Source organism: Rhinoraja longicauda, chromosome 15 (assembly GCF_053455715.1).
Source record: "Rhinoraja longicauda isolate Sanriku21f chromosome 15, sRhiLon1.1, whole genome shotgun sequence".
In the NCBI taxonomy this organism is placed as follows: domain Eukaryota; kingdom Metazoa; phylum Chordata; class Chondrichthyes; order Rajiformes; family Arhynchobatidae; genus Rhinoraja; species Rhinoraja longicauda.
This window is the reverse complement of record NC_135967.1, coordinates 10,718,648-10,737,877: the sequence shown is the minus strand read 5'-3', so window position 1 is coordinate 10,737,877 and position 19,230 is coordinate 10,718,648. Positions and strand designations below refer to the sequence as shown.

Here is a 19,230-nt window from a genome sequence, read left to right as displayed (position 1 = left end):
GAACCAGGGTCTCTGGCATTGTCAGGCAGCAACACTACCACTGCCCCTTTGTCGTCGAACTATAGAAGTTGCTTGTGTGTATGTAAAAGTACCGATCCTGTATGATGTCGAACTACAGACGTTGCTTAAGTGTATGTAAAAATACTGATCCTGTATGATGTCGAACTGCAGAAGTTACTTAAGTCAGTTACTGAAGTATATAAAAGTCCCGACCCTATATCCATGCTACATGACCTCTATGACAACTCTGCAGTTTCTTGCTGTCTTGGACAGAGCAATTGCCATGCCAAGCTGTGATACATCCGGATAGGATGCTTTCTGCAGAAATTGGTAAGATGCGATGGAGACCTGTGGACTTTCCTCAGCTTTCAAAGGAAGCCGAGCTGTTGGTGTGCTTGCTTGGGCGTATCGGCACAGTCCCCTCTTAACATCCCCTCATTAGAATCGCATTTCCCACTCAAATTGTCAGCTCTCTCAAGCAGACAAAATCTCCTGGTGGGGACAGAGGAAGGTAATTTTTCACTGAAGGAATATTGTCAATAGCTGACATATGGAAATGCCAGCTCTGACTAATTAGGAGTGTGAGTAGCAATTGTGTTTTGAGAGCCAGGCATAGAATTCACTTACATAAAGTGCAGTTTACTCAGCTCCTGCAAAACAGAACAGCACTTTGGATAGACACAAAAAGCTGGAGTCACTCAGAGGGTCTGGCAGCATCTCTGGAGAAAAGGAATAGGTGGCGTTTTGAGTCGAGACCCTTCTTCAGTCACCTTTTCCTTTTCGCCAGAGAGGCTGTCTGACCCGCTGAGTTACTCAAGCTTTTTGTGTCCATCTTCGGTTGAAACCAGCATCAGCAGTTCCTTCTTACACAACATTTTGGAAGCAGAGTTCGACGTGGTTATTTTTTAGGTTTAGGTTTAGGATTATTATTGTCGCCTGTACCCAGAGCCAGTGAAATGCTTTGTTTTGCATGTTTTCCAATCTGGTCATTAGATACAATCAAATCACACTCAAGTACAATAGATAGAGCAAAGGGGAAGATACAGTACAGAGTGCAGAATATAGTTCTCAGCATTGTCGCATGACAGTTCAATAGACAATAGACAATAGGTGCAGGAGGAGGCCATTCGGCCCTTTGGCCCTTCGAGCCAGCACCGCCATTCAATGTGATCATGGCTGATCATTCTCAATCAGTACCCCGTTCCTGCCTTCTCCCCATACCCCCTGACTCCGCTATCCTTAAGAGCTCTATCTAGCTCTCTCTTGAGTTCCATAGACAAAGTCTAATGTCTGCAATGGGGTAGAAGTGAATCAAACACTACCTAGTTTATGTTGTTCTCATGTGTCCTGGGGTACAGTGAAAAGCTTTTTGTTAACCTAGCTAACGGAAAGATCATTTGGAAGCCCGTTAACAGAGGGGGAGAAACTGTTCCTGACTCTGACGGTTTGTGTTTTCAAGCTTCTGTATCTTCAGTCTGATGGGAGTGTGGGGAAGAAGGAATGACCGGGATGGGAAAAGTCTTTGATGATGTTGAATGCTGTTCTGAGGCACCGTGAAGTGCCAATGGAGTCAATGGTGGGGAGTCAGGTCTGTGCGATGGACTAGGCTACATGTACAGCTCTCTGCAGGTTCTTGTGGTCTTGGGCAAAGCTGTTCTCAAACATATGTTAAAAAACATGCATCAGTTCCTATAAAATGTTGTCCTCAGGTGTTCAATAGATTGCAAAAGCTGCCAAGGGTGTGGACACTTTGGAATGGGCAGGGACGAGGCTTTGGTGAAACTGTAAGTTGTCCCTCGTGTGTAGGATAGTGTTCGTGCCTCCCAGGAGGCCGCAGAGAAGCCGGCCTGCCTGGGTTGGTGGAGCCTCATGGCGGCCGACAGAGCCCGGTGATGGTGGAGCCTCGCGGGGCGACCCGCGGTCGATGAGAGCGTGGGGGGACCGATTGCCGTGAGGAGGGGAGGGGGCAGAACAATGGAGGACCTGGCGGGGGTACTTTGTCACTTTGTTGGCGCCATTTATGTGTCGACTATTGCACACCTTGAGTATGCAAGCCAATAATTTCACTGTGCCTTGTCACAGGTGACAATAAAATATTCCATTCCAGTGATCACTGGTCGGCACGGAATAGATGGGCCGAAGGGCCTATTTCCATGCTGTATCTCTAAAGTCTAAAGTCTAAAAGGTGCCTTTTATCAGCTGAAGCATCTATATACTAAAACTCTCATTTGTTGGTTTGTTTGTTCCTGAACTACAGCCAAAACGGTACACGATAGCGCGACAATTTTAGGCCCACCTAACTCACCGTCGTCCCTTTGGTGCTAATGGAAGAAATTTCATTGAAATCGGTTATATTTTTTAAGTTATTCACATTTTAAAGTTTAAATCTATTTCCTAGGGAGGGAGGGAGGGATGGGGGGGAGGGAGGGAGGGGGGTAAGGAGGGAGGGGGGAGGAGGGAGGATAAGGGGGTTTGAGGGGGATGGAATGGGGGTAGGGAAGGAGGGGAAGGGGGAGGAGGGAGAAGGGGGAATGGGGAGGAGGGGGAGGAAGGGGAAGGAGGAGGGGGGAGGATAGGGGAAAGGGGGAGGGGGGCAGAGGGGAGGGGGGGAGGAAAGGGTTCTGTACAAATGCAGGTTTGGGCCCAACGAGTCCACTTGGTCTAGTTAAAGCTAAGCCTTTCCAGCCCTAAGCTACAAAGCAAGATGTCAATACAGCAACAGAGGGTGGCAATGTAGTTGTGGCTGAGGCAGTGGCCAGGGATGGTGTCGGCGGCCTGGCCTGGCGGTGAAGTTTAGCAGGTCAATCCCCCATAACTGAAACACGCTGTAAAGAGCTCCATAAATACGAGGGTTTGCTTTACTGATATTTTCACAGTTTAAATTTTTATGAACAGCTTTGGAAGAAAAGCCGGTAAAATATCGCATGTAATAACTTTGATTCAGGTCATCATCCTCAATAATTCTAACCCAGATTACTCAGAGAACTTTGCTTTTTTCTTGGCCGGGATTGTTCCCTGGCAGAATTTATGGGGGAAAAAACCCAGAATTAAAGCTTCAGGGTCAGAAAGGAGTGGTAGAGTTGTTGCCTTACTGCACCAGAGACGTACAGCGCCCTCCATAATGTTTGGGACAAAGACCCATCATTTATTTATTTCCCTCTGTATTCCACAATTTGAGATTTGTGATAGAAAAACTCACATGTGATTAAAGTGCACATAAATAAATGATGGGTCTTTGTGCCAAACATTATGGAGGGCACTGCAGGTTCAACCCTGACTACGGATGCTGTCTGTACGGAGTTTGTACATTCTCCCTGTGACCGTGTGGGTTTTCTCCAGGTGCTCCAGTTTCCTCCCACATTCCAAAGATATGCAGGTTTGTAGGTTAATTGGCTTCTGTAAATTGTCTTTTGTGTGTACGGTAGAACTGGTGTATGGGTGATCAATGGCACAGACTTGTATTAAGTTTATTGTCATGTGTGCAGTGAAAAGCTTTTGTAGGTTGCTAACCAGTCAACGTAAAGACGATACGGGCTGCACGGTGGCGCAACGGTAGAGTTGCTGCCTTACAGCGAATGCAGCGCCGGAGACTCAGGTTCGATCCTGACTACGGGTGCTGTACTATAAGGAGTTTGTACGTTCTCCCCGTGACCTGCGTGGGTTTTCTCCGAGATCTTCGGTTTCCTCCCACACTCCAAAGACGTACAGGTATGTAGGTTAATTGACTGGGTAAATGTAACAAATTGTCCCGTGTGTGTAGGATAGTGTTAATGTGCGGGGATACTGGGCGGCGCGGACTTGGTGGGCCGAAAAAAAGGCCTGTTTCCGCGCTGTATCTGAAATATGAAAATAAAATAATATATACACCGATTAGCCAAAACATTATGTCCACTGACAGGTGAAGTGAATAACATTGATTATCTTGTTACAATGGCACCTGCCAAGGGGTGGGATTTATTAGGCAGCAAGTGAACAGTCAGTTCTTGAAGTTGATGTGTTGGATGCAGGAGAAATGGGCAGGAGTAAAGACCTGAGTGACTTTGACAAGGGCCAAATTGTTATGGCCAGACGACTGAATCAGAGCATCTCTGAAACGGCAAGGCTTGTTGGGTGCTCCCGGTCAGCAGTGGTGAGTACCTACCGACAGTGGTCCGAGGAGGGACAAACCACAAACCGGCGACAGGGTGTTGGGCACCCAAGGCTCATCGATGCACGAGGGCAACAAAGGCTAAGCTGTCTGGTTCAAACCGACAGAAGGTCTACTGTGGCACAAGTCACAGAAAATTTTAATGGCATCACGGGAGGAATGTGTCACAATACCCAGTGCATCGCACCCTGCTGCGTATGGGGCTGCACACAGAGCACCAACAGTATATTAGGCTGGTGGTCATAATGTTTTGGCTGATCGGTGTATGACTACAATTGATCCAACCACAGTATACAGATACATGGTAAAGGGAATAACGTTTAGTCCAAGATAAAACCAGTAAAGTCTGATCAAAGATCGTCCGATGACTTGGTGGGCTGAAGAGCCTGTTTCCATGCTATCTCTAAACTAAACTAAAAAGGAGATGGAAAAGGATGTTGTAAGTTGCCGTGAGGGTGCGAGAGGAAGGAATAGGATAAAGTGACCGTCTGTGAGGAGGTGACTCTGGGCTTGGTGGGTTAACGCTAGCAGTTACACAGCTTTGGCTGTGTTATGTGTTACTAATAGCAGGGCTGGTGAGACATTCCCAGCAGATCATACTGCACTAATGGAAAGAAACACTGAGCAAGTGTCACTGATGATTTACAGCAGAAGTGGTCGGTTCTCAGACAGACGGAGATAAAAGATTCCCTCACGTTGCAAAATTTGATAATGAGTTTGGAAAGCAGCAGTTTGCCCAGCTTCAGGTGTTGCTTGTTTGAGCTTCTGCTGGGCTACTTTGTGGTGGTGGACAGACCATGAACAGATAGCCCAGAGTCAGGTGGGAAAGGAAAGCGCCCCCCCCCCCACACTTTGTCCCACTGTGTGTGTGTGTGTGTGTGTGTCCCCTGCACCACACTAATCGGACACTCTGTGCTCAATACAATTTCCCTGAGCCGTGCTGTGAAAGACTGAGTTAATGAAGTCGTTATCAGTGTGGGAGAGTCAGGCTGCTCTTGCTCAGCATCGATCTAATTATCCATCGTGAGTAATGGACAAACAGGCAGTGCAAGTTAACAAACAAAACCTTGGTATGATATTGCCCCAATAATCTCTCCACTCAGATAATTACCAGCCCTTGTTGACAGTAAGTGTCAGAACAATATCCAAATATCCAATTTGCTGTAATACCCAAACAGATAATGACTTGGAAACCCTTCACTGCCAGAACAGAAGTCAGAAAATACACTTTGAATGATGGGGGTGAAACTGAATTGTAAATTACTTTAGACTTTAGCGGACGGTCCGACTGAACTTCACCGCCAGGCTGGGCTGCCGCCATTATCCCCGACCCACACCACCTCTCCTGGCTGCTTCCAGGCTGGGCTGCCACCAACATAACCAGCCCACACTGTCTCCTGGCCACCAATATAACCAGCCCACACTGTCTCCTGGCCACCAACATAACCAGCCCACACTGTCTCCTGGCCACTTCCAGGCTGGGCTGCCACCAACATAACCAGCGCACACTGTCTCCTGGCCACTTCCAGACTGTGCTGCCACCAACATAACCAGCCCACACTGTCTCCTGGCCACTAACATAACCAGCCCACACTGTCTCCTGGCCACTTCCAGGCTGGGCCCCCGACACCATCACCCCCAGCCCAGACCGTGGTGGTTTCCAGGCTGGGCTCCCGGCTGCTGCCTTGGCCGTGCTTACTGCTAATTATGGAGATACCACAAACTGCAGTTGCTCAAATCTTGTGCAAAGCACAAAGAGCTGGAGGAACTCATCGAGTCAGGCAGCATTTTGGGTCAGGACCCTTCTTCACACTGAAGTCTGAAATTTCACCACCAAAAGTCTCAAAAAAAAGCCCCGACCCCAAACATCACTGTGCCTCGGCTTTTCACTGTGCCTCGGTACACGTGACAATAAACTGTTGCCCGCCACAGCTGCTGCCTGACCTGTTGAGCTCCTCCAGTACTTTGTATTTTGCTGAAATAATTAAAAAAGTTTCAGTCATAATTCAAATTATGTGCATGGTATCTTTACATTTAATAATGGTGGCTGCATTATTTATTTTTCTTTATTCATCTCTTTGCTATGAATTTATGATCCCAAGTAATACTAAACTGTAACCTCCACAGGACCTGAGCCCAAATGTGTTTAGGAGACAACTATTCAGTTCCACTTCCATTTCCGATATGGGGATGATTCCAATGTCGCCTGAACAGGATGATGTGTTTTGGGAAAATGGCGTTCCACCTCCCAAGGTAGGTTTATTGACACATGGTATGCCCTATGGCTTTGTGAATATCGTTTCATTTAGTTCAGAGATACAGCGCAGAAACAGGCCCTTTGAGTCCGCACCGACCAGCGATCCCCGCACACTAACAGTCCAACCGCACTCGGAGTATGCTTCCGCTGCTTGGAACCCCGCTACCAAGAAAAATAAAGATCTTCTTCAAAATGTTCAACGAAGAGCAGCCCAGTTTGTGTACGGCGACTTCAGACGACAATCCAGTGTAACCAAAATGCTCACCAACTTAAACTGGGACTCCCTTGAAACCAGACGCCAGATGCTCAGATTGGCCACCCTTCACAAGATCATCAACAAGGACATCAACCTCGATGCTGACTTATACGTCAAAGAGAAAACAACAAGATCCAGAAGAAGCCACAGCAGGCAACTTGGATTTCAACAACACTCATCTACTCCCTACATCCAGTCATTTTTCCCTGAAGCAATTCCCCTCTGGAATGCCCTCCCACAACCCTCGGTTGACAAGCCCACCTACGCAACCTTCAAGACCTCCATCCAGGCCCACAGACAGCACAGACCCACTCTCGTCAACTTCCAGTATAGACCCTGGTGGACTCTTCGGAGGTGATGACCACAAGATACAAGATACAAGAAACACGAGGGACAATTTACAGTTATACCAAGCTAATTAACCTACAAACCTGTACGTCTTTGGAGTGTGGGAGGAATCCAGAGATCCCGGAGAAAACCCACGCAGATCACGGGATGAACGTTACAAACTCGTAGTCAGCACCCGTAGTCATGATGGAACTCGAGTCTCTGGCACTGTAAGGCAGCACCTCTACCGCTGTGCCACCGTGCCGCCCTTATTAGCTTCTGACTGCCATTGTGAAGCTTCCCTTACGCGACAGGATAGATCGGTTCATTTTGGGATCACTTTGACTCGTCCTTTCAAGGTTAGTGTGGAGAACTGCTTGATGAATGTGCACATTTACTCCATTCACAATCCTCTCACCGATGGCTCATTTGACAAATTATAGGGACAGCTGTCGGTGATCTAATGAAGCAGATTGTACATTGCATCCTCAATGCTCTGAGGCTGCTCACCTCAAAGGGTGCAGAAGAGATTCCTCAGGGTGTTGCCTGGGCCTGCGGGCTTGTGATATTGGGAGAGGTTAGATAAACGGAGACTTTTTTCTTTAGACTAGGAGGCTGGGATTTTCCCTTATTGAGGTGTACAAATCATGAGGGGCATGGATAGAGTGAACACTCTCAATCTTTTTTTCCAGGGTCGAGAATTCTAAAACTAGAGGGCATAGACTTTACGATGAGAGGGGGGAGATTTAGAAGGGACCTCAGGGACAGCCTTTTCACTCAGTGTAGCCAATATCTGGAGCGAGCTGCCGGAGGAATCTATAGAAAGGTCAAGAATGTTTTGATTTGGCATTTGATTGAGTGAAGGTTTAGAGTTATTGTTTTCAAACCTAATGGTGTATTCTTGCATGGAATTGGGCTAAAATTGTTTCAGGGTTGCACATTAACGAGGAGACTAGAGACTGCAGATACTGGAGCAGAGTACAAAGTGCTGGAGGAATTCAGCGGATCATGCAGCATCTGTGAGGGGAATGGACAGGGGGAATTTTGGGTCCGGACCCTTCTTCAGGCCGATACAGTTGCCCCAAATGTCACCAGTCCATTCCTTTCCTGGATGCAGCCTGACCTGCTGAGTTCCTCCAGCACTTTGTGTTTTGTGCAGTAGTGATATCTTCCAAAAAGAAAATCTCTTTTTTTAATTGTTATTTCTCACTCTTAAGGTTCCTGAAAGAACTGTGTCCAAATCCTACAGCAAAAACCAAATAAACAGTCACGCCAGCCGCAAAAGTACTCCCAGGTGAGTGATCTCCAGCAACTAGATGCAACTATAATCTATCACCTGATTCAACCCGTGAAGGATCAATGGCCATACGATACATGAGCTGAATGTGCCCAACTGTGACAATTGGTGACCCAAAACTTGGTGCTAAGAATGCTCTGCAATGTGGGCGGGCAACGTGGCGCAGCGGTAGAGTTGCTGTCTTACAGCGCCAGAGTTCGATCCTGACTGCGGGTGCTGTCTGTACGCAGTTTGTACACTCTCCCCGTGACCGCGTGGGCTTTCTCCTTGTTTCCTCCCACACTCCAAAGGTGCACAGGTTTGTAGGTTATTTGGTTTGGTAAAATTGTAAATTGTCCCCAGTGTGTGTAGAACAGTGCTAGGGTGCAGGGATCGCTGGTCGGCACAGACTCGGTGGGCCGAAGGGCCTGTATTCCACGCTGTATCTTTAAACTAAAACTAAATTAAAGCTTTGTTTTTGAGCTTCCCATATGGGCAAACTTGGAACTTTTGTCCAAAGTGGAGGGGGGGTTAAAACATTGCACTGGTAATTTACAGTTCTGGTTTCACATGAATTTAATTTGTATGATCACAAACCTACAATTGCCAAAACAGAGCACAAACAGGCAGTGCAATGGAAGGCAGACACAAAAATGCTGGAGTAACTCAGCGGGTCAGGCAGCACCTCTGGAGAGAAGGAATGGGTGACATTTCGGGTCGAGACCCTTCTTCAGACTGATGTCAGGGAAGGGGGCGGGATAAAGATAGAATGTGGTTGGAGACAGTAAGGTGAAAACAGGCCCTTTGGCCCACCGAGTCCACGCCAACCACGATTCCCCCCCACATCAGCTTTAGTGCTGTGCCACCATGCCACCCACTTGCATTGCCATTTTCACTCTGATTATTGATGTAACCAAAACAGAAGTAAAACTTAAAGTATAAACCACTTTCAGAGTGAATCGCGACTCCACAATCTTCCATGCTGCTTTTAAAATCACCACCCAGATCCAGAACTTCATTCTCAAAACTGGCTTCAACACCAGGTTAACTGTGAACATTTGCAAGACCTTTGAGGTGATTCCAAAAATTGGAATGGTCCTGGTAACCTATTCAGTCCCATGAGGTGGCCTGGCCATTTTGAAAGATCTTCCTCATCCAGAGCCTCAACTCCTTTTCTCACCCCATCCTTAACATGCTTTGATGTCCTTGCTGTCCTAAAAATTATTGATACCCTCAGAAGATATCCTTCGCAGCTCCGGTGGCCCAAGTTCAATCCTGGCACTTGCTGCTTGTGTGGAGGTTGCATGTTCTCTCCATGACCGCGTGGATTTCCCGGGGGAACCTAGAAGAGTACGCACTGGAACAGGCCCTTCGACCCAAAATGTCTGTGCTAAGCATAATTCCAAGACCATCTCTTATCTACCCGCACATAATCCATGTCCTTCCATTTCCTGCATAACTAGGTGCCGAGACAAAAGTCTCTTAAATCTTGAAAAGCGCTATATAAAATAAATGTATTATTATTATTATTATTATTATTATTAAATGCCACTTATGTACCTCCTTCAACCACCAGACGTAGAAAAAAGAACTTGCTTTCCACAGTGAACTTCTAACCACAGTGGAACAACCTGTTGCTGTGAAAATCCATGTTTCTACTGATGGATTGGTGATTTCATAGAACATCGATCAGTAGGGCACAGAAACAGGCCCTTTGGCCCACTATGTCTGCGCCAAAGATTATCCCAAGTTAAACTAATCTCATCTGCATGCACATGATCCATATCCTGTCATTCCTTGCATGTCCATGTGCCCAGCTAAACACCTCTTAAACACCTCTGTCCTATCTACCTCTACCACCTCTCCAACATTTTGGGTCGACCCTTCTTCAGACTGAAGAAGGGTCTCGACCCGAAACGTCACCCATTCCTTCTCTCCTGAGATGCTGCCTGACCTGCTGGATTACTCCAGCATTTTGTGAACTAAATACCTTCGATTTGTACCAGCATCTGCAGTTATTTTCTTACACTATATATATATAAATATATATATATATATATATAAATATATATATATATATATATAAAAATATATATAAATAGTATATATCTAATGTTCTCAGTCATTTTATATAGTGTCAGTTAGAAGTGACAGATTAATTCGTAATGTTTTTTTGTATTTTGTCCTTTCAACTGTGCACAATGCATCAGATTATCACTCTCAAAAATATGAAGCAGTATTTTTCATAGAAAAAATTGAAAAGCAAAGGCCTGGATAGAGTGGATGCGAAGAGGATGTCTCCGCTGGTGGGAGAGCCTCGGGCTATAAGCCGCAGCCTCAGAATAAAAGGACGTACCTTTAGAAAGGAGATGAGGAATTTCTTTGGTCAGAGAGTGGTGAATCTGTGGAATTCATTGCCAATTCATTTGGGTATTTTTATTGGGGAGATTGACAGATTCTTGATTACTAAGGGCGTCAAAGGTTATGGGGAGAAGGCGGGAAGAATGGGGTTGAGGGACAGATAGAGCAGGCTTGATGGGTTGAATAGCCTAATTCTGCTCCAATGACTTATGAATTTATGGAAGCTGTACCAACAAATTGTGATCCTCGGAGCTTTGTCTTCTTGTGAACGTGTCCAGTTAATTTCAGACTGCCGTGAGATGTTGGTTTATCTCCATGAATGTGAGTGAAGTATTTATGAATGAGGTATTTATGGTTGCCATGACGATGTGAGAGCTTGAGTATTATCACCTCTGTGTGGTCTATCCCATGGATACAAGTGGACACAATAGTCACACCAGCTTCAGCTCTGGTGACCAAGAGAACATCTCCCCACCATTAACTTCTGCATTTGAAGTGCAGTTATTTAATAGTCCATCATAAGACAGAATTTGAGGCGGCACGGTGGCGCAGCGGTAGAGTTGCTGCCTTCTAGCGCTAGAGACTCGGGTTCAATCCTGACTATGGAGTTTGTACATTCTCCCTGGGGCTGTGTGGGTTTTCCCTGGGTGCTCCGGTTTCCTCCCACACTACAAAGATGTACGTACAGGTTTGTAGGTTAATTGGCTTCTGTAAATTGTAGGATAATGTTAGTGTATTCTATCATGGTTGATTTATATTTCCCACTCAACCCTAATGGCCCCATAACCTTTGAAGTCCTTACTAATCAAGAACCTATCAATCTATGCTTTAAAATACCAATCCATAAATCTCTTAAATGCCACTATCACAACTGTCTCCACCACTGGACTTGAAGGGCACAAGATGTTACCTAAAATGTGATGACTCTCGTGTACTGATTCTGTGTGGTCTACTATCTTATACAGTGCCCTCCATAATGTTTGGGACAAAGACTCATCATTTATTTATTTCCCTCTGTACTCCACAATTTGAGATTTGTAATAGAAAAAATCATACGTGGTTAAAGTGCACATTGTCAGATTTTAATAAAGGCCATTTTTATACAATTTGGTTTCATACATAGTATGATTGTGTCATAATGTATTGTGGGGATGTCACTGAACTGTATACAAAAAAAAAAGACTTTCACTGTACATAAAAATATAAGTGAAAAATACCCAATAACTTGGCCTCCATCGCCATCTGTGGCAATGAATTCCACAGATTCAATTCTCCAAAGACGTACAGGTATGTAGGTTAATTGGCTGGGTAAATGTAAAAATTGTCCCTAGTGTGTGTAGGATAGTGTTAATGTACGGGGATCGCTGGGCGGCACGGACTTGGTGGGCCGAAAAGGCCTGTTTCCGGCTGTATATGATATGATATGATAATACTTGTAGGATAATCACTTAAAAGGTAGGTGAGTCAATAGTCTATATCTCCTGTGTCGGAGACGGTGAGACCAAGAAAGTTGGCTCTCGTTGCCAAAAGAAACACTTCCCCATCGGTGATGAGAAATTGCTGTAACATGGTTCATGGATTGCAGATTATTTGTGTTTCTATTGAGCAGCTTTGAACTTCAGCCTCTGTGGGAGAGGGTGGAGAGCCCACTAGCCAAGCATGTTACAGGCAATTCCCCCAGCAACACTTTGAAAACAAGAGGTCAATCTGGTTCTCGTACTGCATCAGGTGAGTCTAAAACGTTGGCATTAAATTGCCCCCTTTTTTTTTCGAGAAAAAGCACACAGCTTCAGTGTGTCTTGCCCATTTGCTTTTAGAAACATGGAGCAAGTTGGAGTGTTACGTCCGCCAGTTATTTTTTGTGACATTTTTCTTCAGGTTTTCTTGGTACCGCTCTCAAAGAGTGAAGTATTTTGGAAGGGGAAGTTACAGGGTTTGGCGCCAAGTTTCTAGCCGTTTGGTTATGCTTTTATTTCCAATTAACATCTTGAGTTTATCTCCACATCGAAACACAAGGAGCACGCGATGCAAAAGCAGGAAGTTTGATGTGATTGGATTTAGTTCCGAGCCGACAAATTCCCAATTCCCTTCCTTTCCCATCTCTTCACCAACCTATCTAAACTAATCTACGATTGATGACATTGCTTTTGCCTCGCCCGTTAGCATTGATTTTCGCAGCTCTTAGAATGTAAGATGCCAAATGTCATAAAACTCCTGCAGTTAATTCTATATCTCTGGCCATTTGTGGTAGATCTCTCGATCTTTAGACTGTTAAAAACGTGGTATAATTTTCTACCCTATCATAACGTTATGGATAAGAATAGGTTTAGAGGGATATGAGCCGGATGCAGGCAAGTGGGACTAGTGAAGATGGAACATGATGCATGGCGTGGGCAAGTTATGCCAAAGGGCCTGTTTCCATGCTATAATGATAACTCTCTGACTCTATTAAATAAGCCTATTGACATCTGCATTGTTTTTTTTCATATTTCAAAAGTCGTATTTATATTTTGTTATGCAAGAGAGTATTATTGTGAACCTGCATCAAATCTCCTCTAAAACCTTAGCGTTTTCCAATCCAACATGGAACCCAAGTGTGCAGACTGTGCATCAACTGAGTTTTTATTATATAGCCTCAGGTTTATCATCTATCTTTTCAGAAAATTATACAGCACGCACAGAAACAGATTTTTCAGCATGTCTACTGTCAGATACTTACCACTACCAATTCCATTTACCAATGCTTGGTCCATAGCCCATTATATCTGGCCTACCCGATCTCCCAGTTGCCACTTTAATTCCCCTTCCCATTCCACACTGACCTTTTTGTCCTGGGCCTCCACCGTTGTCAGAGTGAGGCCAAACGCAAATAGGAGGAACAACACCTCATATTTCGTTTGGGCATCTTACAACCCAGTGGTATGAATGTTGATTGCTCTACCGTCAAGTAACCCTTATATCCCCTCTCCCTTCGTCCCTCTCCACCAAAGTCATTGTACTAGCTTCAAAGCTGCCTTGTTGAGTCTCATTGTCTGTAACTCGTTTTCAACTAGGCCCCAGTGACCAATGGCCTATTCCCTTTGTCATTGTTACTATTTTGCATATCTTTCATTCATTTGTTCTCTATTTCTCTATATCACCGTCTATATCTCCCAGCTCCCTTTCCTCCGACTCTCAGCCTGAAGAAGGGTCTCGACCCAAAATGTCACCCATTCCTTCTCTCTAGGACCTGCAGATGAAATGTGTAGGAAGGATCTGCAGATGCTGGTTTACACCGAAGATAGACACAAAATGCTGAAGTAACTCAGCGGGACAGGCAGCATCTCTGAATGGAAGGAGTGGGTGATGTTTCAGGTCAAGACCCTTCTTCAGACTGGATGATGGTCTATACCAAAGATAGATACAAAATGCTGGAGGAACTCAGCGGCTCAGGCAGCTTCTCTGGAGAAAAAGGATCGGCCATGTTTCGTGTCGAGACGTATCTGTAAATATCTCTATCAGCAGTACCTCCATTTCTGTTATCTTCATGATCATTAAGTTGCTCTTGGCGGGGAACATAAAATAACAAGCAAAGCCCTGGGAAGCTGAAAAGTTTTGTTCAACACTGGCTATGCTTGCGGTGTGTCGCTGTTTTGAACGTTATTGTTGAAGATCCAGTAGATCTCAAATATGACTTTCATGTTGCTGATCCAGGATTAATTCCAAGGTCGATTTACAGCTCACTCATGTCCTATGTTCAAGTTATTTACAATTGCTGCTCCTTAGATCAATGCAAACATTTCCTCACTGTTTCAGGAGAAAGGAATAGACCTCCCAATGATATTGCAAATCAATGTACATCTTTCTGTATTTGGTGAATAGTTTTGGCCTTATTATATCAGTCATGCTTGTGCGCTTGAGAAGAAATAAATCAAGGATCCAACTGAGTAACTTCATATAAAAGGCTCAATCCTGCTGTGCCCAATGTTCCTTACAGTTCCTTTCTCAAACAAACATATGCCTTTGCGGTCTTGATCACCCCTTGTGTCCGCCCCTTTGGAATTGCATTTGTACAGAGACCCACTTATAGCAAAATGTGAGGTATTCAGCAACACATAATTCTATAAAATGTAATATCGGTTTAACTCCAAGGTACAAAATGACCATGTCCCATTGACAGAGCTTTGAATGTGAACATTAACTGGAGCTATGAAGGCCACATCCATCATTCCCAGGAATGTCGACATACTCAGTCCTTGAGGAAATCATCAAAGTATTTTGCGTTGCTAAACCGAGCAAGCAAAGCATAAAGGAATGAAATAAGTTGACATTAAGACGTAGGAACTGCAGATGCTGGTTTTCAAAAAGAGTCGCAGTGCTGGAGTAACTCAGCAGGCCAGGCAGCATCTCTGGAGAGTATGGATAGGTGACATTTTTGATCGATGCCCTTCGTTTGAAGAAGGGCCCTGACCCGAAACGTCACCTATCCATGTTCTCCAGAGATGCTGCCTGACCCGCTGAGTTACTCCAGCACTGTGTGAAACGTCACCTATCCATGTTCTCCAGAGATGCTGCCTGACCCGCTGACTTACTTGTGCATTTTTTATCTTGTTGTCATTAAGGCAGATTCCACCACAATGTAGGCTGTTTGTTTACCCTCCTTTTAATCCAGAACCAAGAAATTGGAGTTGTAATGGTAAAATTGTTTGTGTTCTGTACCATGACTCTGTAATGCTGACAACTTCTCAACACGTGCTCTGCTAAATCCAGAGGTCTCTCCACAGGTTACACTAAGTGAGTCTTCTCAGATTCAGTCGGGCACTGAATCAGTGATTTGGTGCAGGTTTGATTCACTGCTATTCTTGCTGTGAAAAAACCCCATAAAGAGCAGTCAGGTTGTACTCTGTGTGGCCTGCCTTTTCAGCCACACCAATCGTCTTTAAAGGAGTTACACATCCAAGGTGTTTATCCTGAAGGAGTACAAACAATGAACAGGAGTCCATATTCTGAACCCACCAAAAAACTCCAGCTTTCTCCCGCCACATCAGGGTGCCACGGTGGCGCAGCGGTAGGGTTGCTGCCTGACAGCTCCAGAGAACCAGGTTCAATCCTGACTGCTGGTGCTGTCTGTGTGGAGTTTGTACGTTCCCCCTGTGACCGCGTGGGTTTTCTCCAGGTGCTCCGATTTCCTCCCACATCCAAAAGTCGTGCTCACCTGTATCCACCTATCACTTGCCAGGCCTTGTCCCGCCTCCACCACTTTTCCAGCTTTCTCCCCCCCACCCCCCCAACTCCAGTCAGTCCGAAGAAGGATCCAAACCCAAAACATTGCCTATCCATTGGTGCTTGACCCGCTGAGTTCCTCCAGCATTTAGATTCAGAAGTCTACGGAATGCCCTGGAGGCCAAGTCAATTGATATTTTTAAAGCAGAGATAGGTAGATTCTTGATTAGTACAGGTGTCGGGGGTTATAGGGAGAAGGCTGGAGAATGGGGTGAGGAGGGAGAGATAGATCAGCCATGATTGAATGGTGGAGTAGACTTAATGGGCTGAATGGCCTAATTCTGCACCTATCACTAATGATCTTATGACCTTATTCCATATTTGCAGTTCCTTGTGCCGCTAGTCAGATAGTTTACTGCCTTCCCAACTCATGTTGTGTTGGGACATGTTTGGTCTGGCTTCATGCACACCCTAGATAGAGCTCTTAAGCATAGCGGAGTCAGGGGGTATGGGGAGAAGGCAGGAACGGGGTACTGATTGAGAATGATCAGCCATGATCACATTGAATGGCGGTGCTGGCTCGAAGGGCCGAATGGCCTACTCCTGCACCTATTGTCTATTGTCTACTGTCTATTGTCTATTGTCTAAATACATTTACTGCCGAAGCATGGTGATTAAATCTGTGCCGAGTTGCATTCAGCTTCATTGCAGGAATGTTGCATTCAAGTGAATCAGCAAAGCAGAACAAGTAAATAATTTTTTTACATGTCCAAATCTTATTCATATTAAATCCCTTCCACTGATTCCATTGAATTCCAGACTTTCTTAAACTCATTCTGTTTCTGGTCAAGAGTTGGAGTTAGAGTGATGGAGTCTTACATCACAGAAACAGACACTTTCACCCAACTAGTCCATGCCAACCATTTGCCATCCAAGCTAGGCAACAGTTACAACTAGACCAAGTGGACCCGTTGGGCCCAAACCTCTCCTGCATTGGTGCAGCACCCTGTCCTCCCCCCCTCCCCTCTCTCCTCAACCCCCTCCCCTCTCTCCTCTCCCCCACCTCCCCCTTCCCCTTCCCTCCCTCCTCCTCCTCCCCCTCCCCCTCCCCCTCCTCTCCCCCTCCCTCCTCCCCCCTTCACCTCCCTACCCTTCCCCCCCTCCACTCCATCCCCCTCAGCCCCCCTTATCCTCCCTCATTCACCCTCCCTCCAACCTTTTCCCTCCCTCCCTCCCTAGGAGATAGATTTAAACTTTAAAATGTGAATAACTTTAAAAATAAATCACCGATTTCAATAAAACTACTTACATTATCACTAAAGTGATGGTGGTAAGTAAGGTGGGCCTAAAATTGTTGCGCTATCGTGTGCCATTTTGGCTGAAGTTCGATCACAAACAAACAAACGGGAGTTTTAGTATATAGATAGCATAACCATTGCAATAGTAATCCGCACTCCAAGCCTGAATCGGAAACGTGAGTTCAGATCCTACCACAACTGCTAGACAATAGACAATAGACAATAGGTGCAGGAGTAGGCCATTCAGCCCTTCGAGCCAGCTCCGCCATTCAATGCGATCATGGCTGATCACTCTCAATCAGTACCCCGTTCCTGCCTTCTCCCCATACCCCCTCACTCCGCTATCCTTAAGAGCTCTATCCAGCTCTATCCAACTTTGTCATTAACTAAAAAGCTAGTCTCGATGGTGACTTCGGATTCTTATCAAAATCATTAGGTCGATGAATGATGTTGAACCGGGAAATCTGCCATTTCTTTACCGCGGTCTAGCCTAGTCTCACAGCAACAAGGCTGCCTCTCCAATGCCTTCTGAATTAGCTGGACAGGTCACTTAGTGGTCATAGTCATGGTCATAACAGTGTGGAAACAGCCCCTTCATCCCAACTTGCCCACACCGACCAACATGTCCCATCTACACTAGTCCTGCCTGCCTGCATTTGGCCCATATCCCTCTAAATCTGTCCTATCCATGTACCTGTCTAAATGTTTCTTAAACATTGCAATAGTACCTGCCTCAACTACTTCCTCTGGCAGCTCATTCCATACACCCACCACCCTTTCTGTAAAAAAAGTTATCCCTCAGGTTCTATTAAATCTTCCCTCCTCCCCCCTCGATTCTACATCACCTTTTCAAGAGTACCTCAAGGTAGGGAATAAATGTTGATCTTACCATGATCTTGATCCCACAACCAAATTATTAAAAAAGAACAAAGTCTATCATGAAGGGACTCCAGCCTTACAAGTTTTTTCAACAGATTTGGCCGTACCATTGCACTTCAATGGTGAATGTTGCTTTGTAAAATGTATTGGGCAAATGCATCAGCGGAGATGCCAAAGAAGAAAGTTACAGATGAATGATTATGAAAAATGTATTCTTTTGCGTCTGAAGTTTCAAAGGTCCAGTTATTCATCCAATTTGCCTCGGCTAGATAATTAACGAACGATCACAAACAAACCCAATATATTTGAAGACTATCCTCCCAATTATGTTCCATCTCCAAATGTCGAGGCAAAATAGTCCAAAGACTAAAACAGATCAACTTTTGATTCCCTTGACAGTTCATCTTAATTGTTCTTAGCTGATTATAAAAGGGACCCAGATGATGAAACACCCCTATTAGCCTTGTTTCCATAGTTACACATTTTATGCCATGCAGTTCCTTGGCGCAAAGTCTTTATAATGTTGCCATTGCGTTCAGATTCTCCTGCAACCTGCACAGCAGCAAGGGCTGTCATCTGCACAAGATGCGGTAAACTGGCTGCATTACAGCGCCAGAGACCTGGGTTCGATCCTGATTATGGGTGCTGTCTGTACGGAGTTTGTCTGTTCTCCCTGTGACCGCGTGGGTTTTCCCCGGGTGCTCCGGTTTCCTCCCACATTCCTATTCCTGCATAGGCTCACCTTCCCCCTCTGCTGGAGCTCTGAACAGCCACTTGCTGCGTCTCCACTGCTTACTTTGCTAAACACTGTTTACTTGAAGCACAGATGGATGAGGTGTGATCTTCTAGAGGTGTCCAAGATCATGAAGGGAATGGATTGGGTAAACGCACAGTCTTTTACCCAGAATAGGGGAATCAAGAACCTGAGGACATAAGTTTAGTTTAGATTAGACAATAGACAATAGGTGCAGGAGTAGGCCCTTCGAGCCAGCACCAGCATTCAACGTGAGCATGGCTGATCATTCTCAATCAGTACCCCGCTCCTGCCTTCTCCCCATAACCCCTGTCTCCGCTATCCTTAAGAGCTCTATCTAGCTCTCTCTTGAATGCATTCAGAGAATTGGCCTCCACTGCCTTCTCAGGCAGTGAATTCCACAGATTTACAACTCTCTGACTGAAAACGTTTTTCCTCATCTCCATTCTAAATGGCCTACCCCTTATTCTTAA

The 19,230-nt window shown here is 45.4% G+C and overlaps 1 protein-coding gene across 1 annotated transcript in view; it reads left to right on the top strand.

Annotated features, from left to right (window-relative positions):
- Positions 1 to 19,230, top strand: part of LOC144600523 (mitogen-activated protein kinase kinase kinase kinase 4) — a 267,504-nt gene that overhangs the window by 159,133 nt on the left and 89,141 nt on the right. Inside the window, exons 16-18 of the mRNA XM_078412188.1 lie at positions 6,275 to 6,400; positions 8,205 to 8,281; positions 12,234 to 12,352. Coding sequence (XP_078268314.1) covers positions 6,275 to 6,400; positions 8,205 to 8,281; positions 12,234 to 12,352 — 322 coding nt within the window. The remainder of the gene's footprint in view (positions 1 to 6,274; positions 6,401 to 8,204; positions 8,282 to 12,233; positions 12,353 to 19,230) is intronic.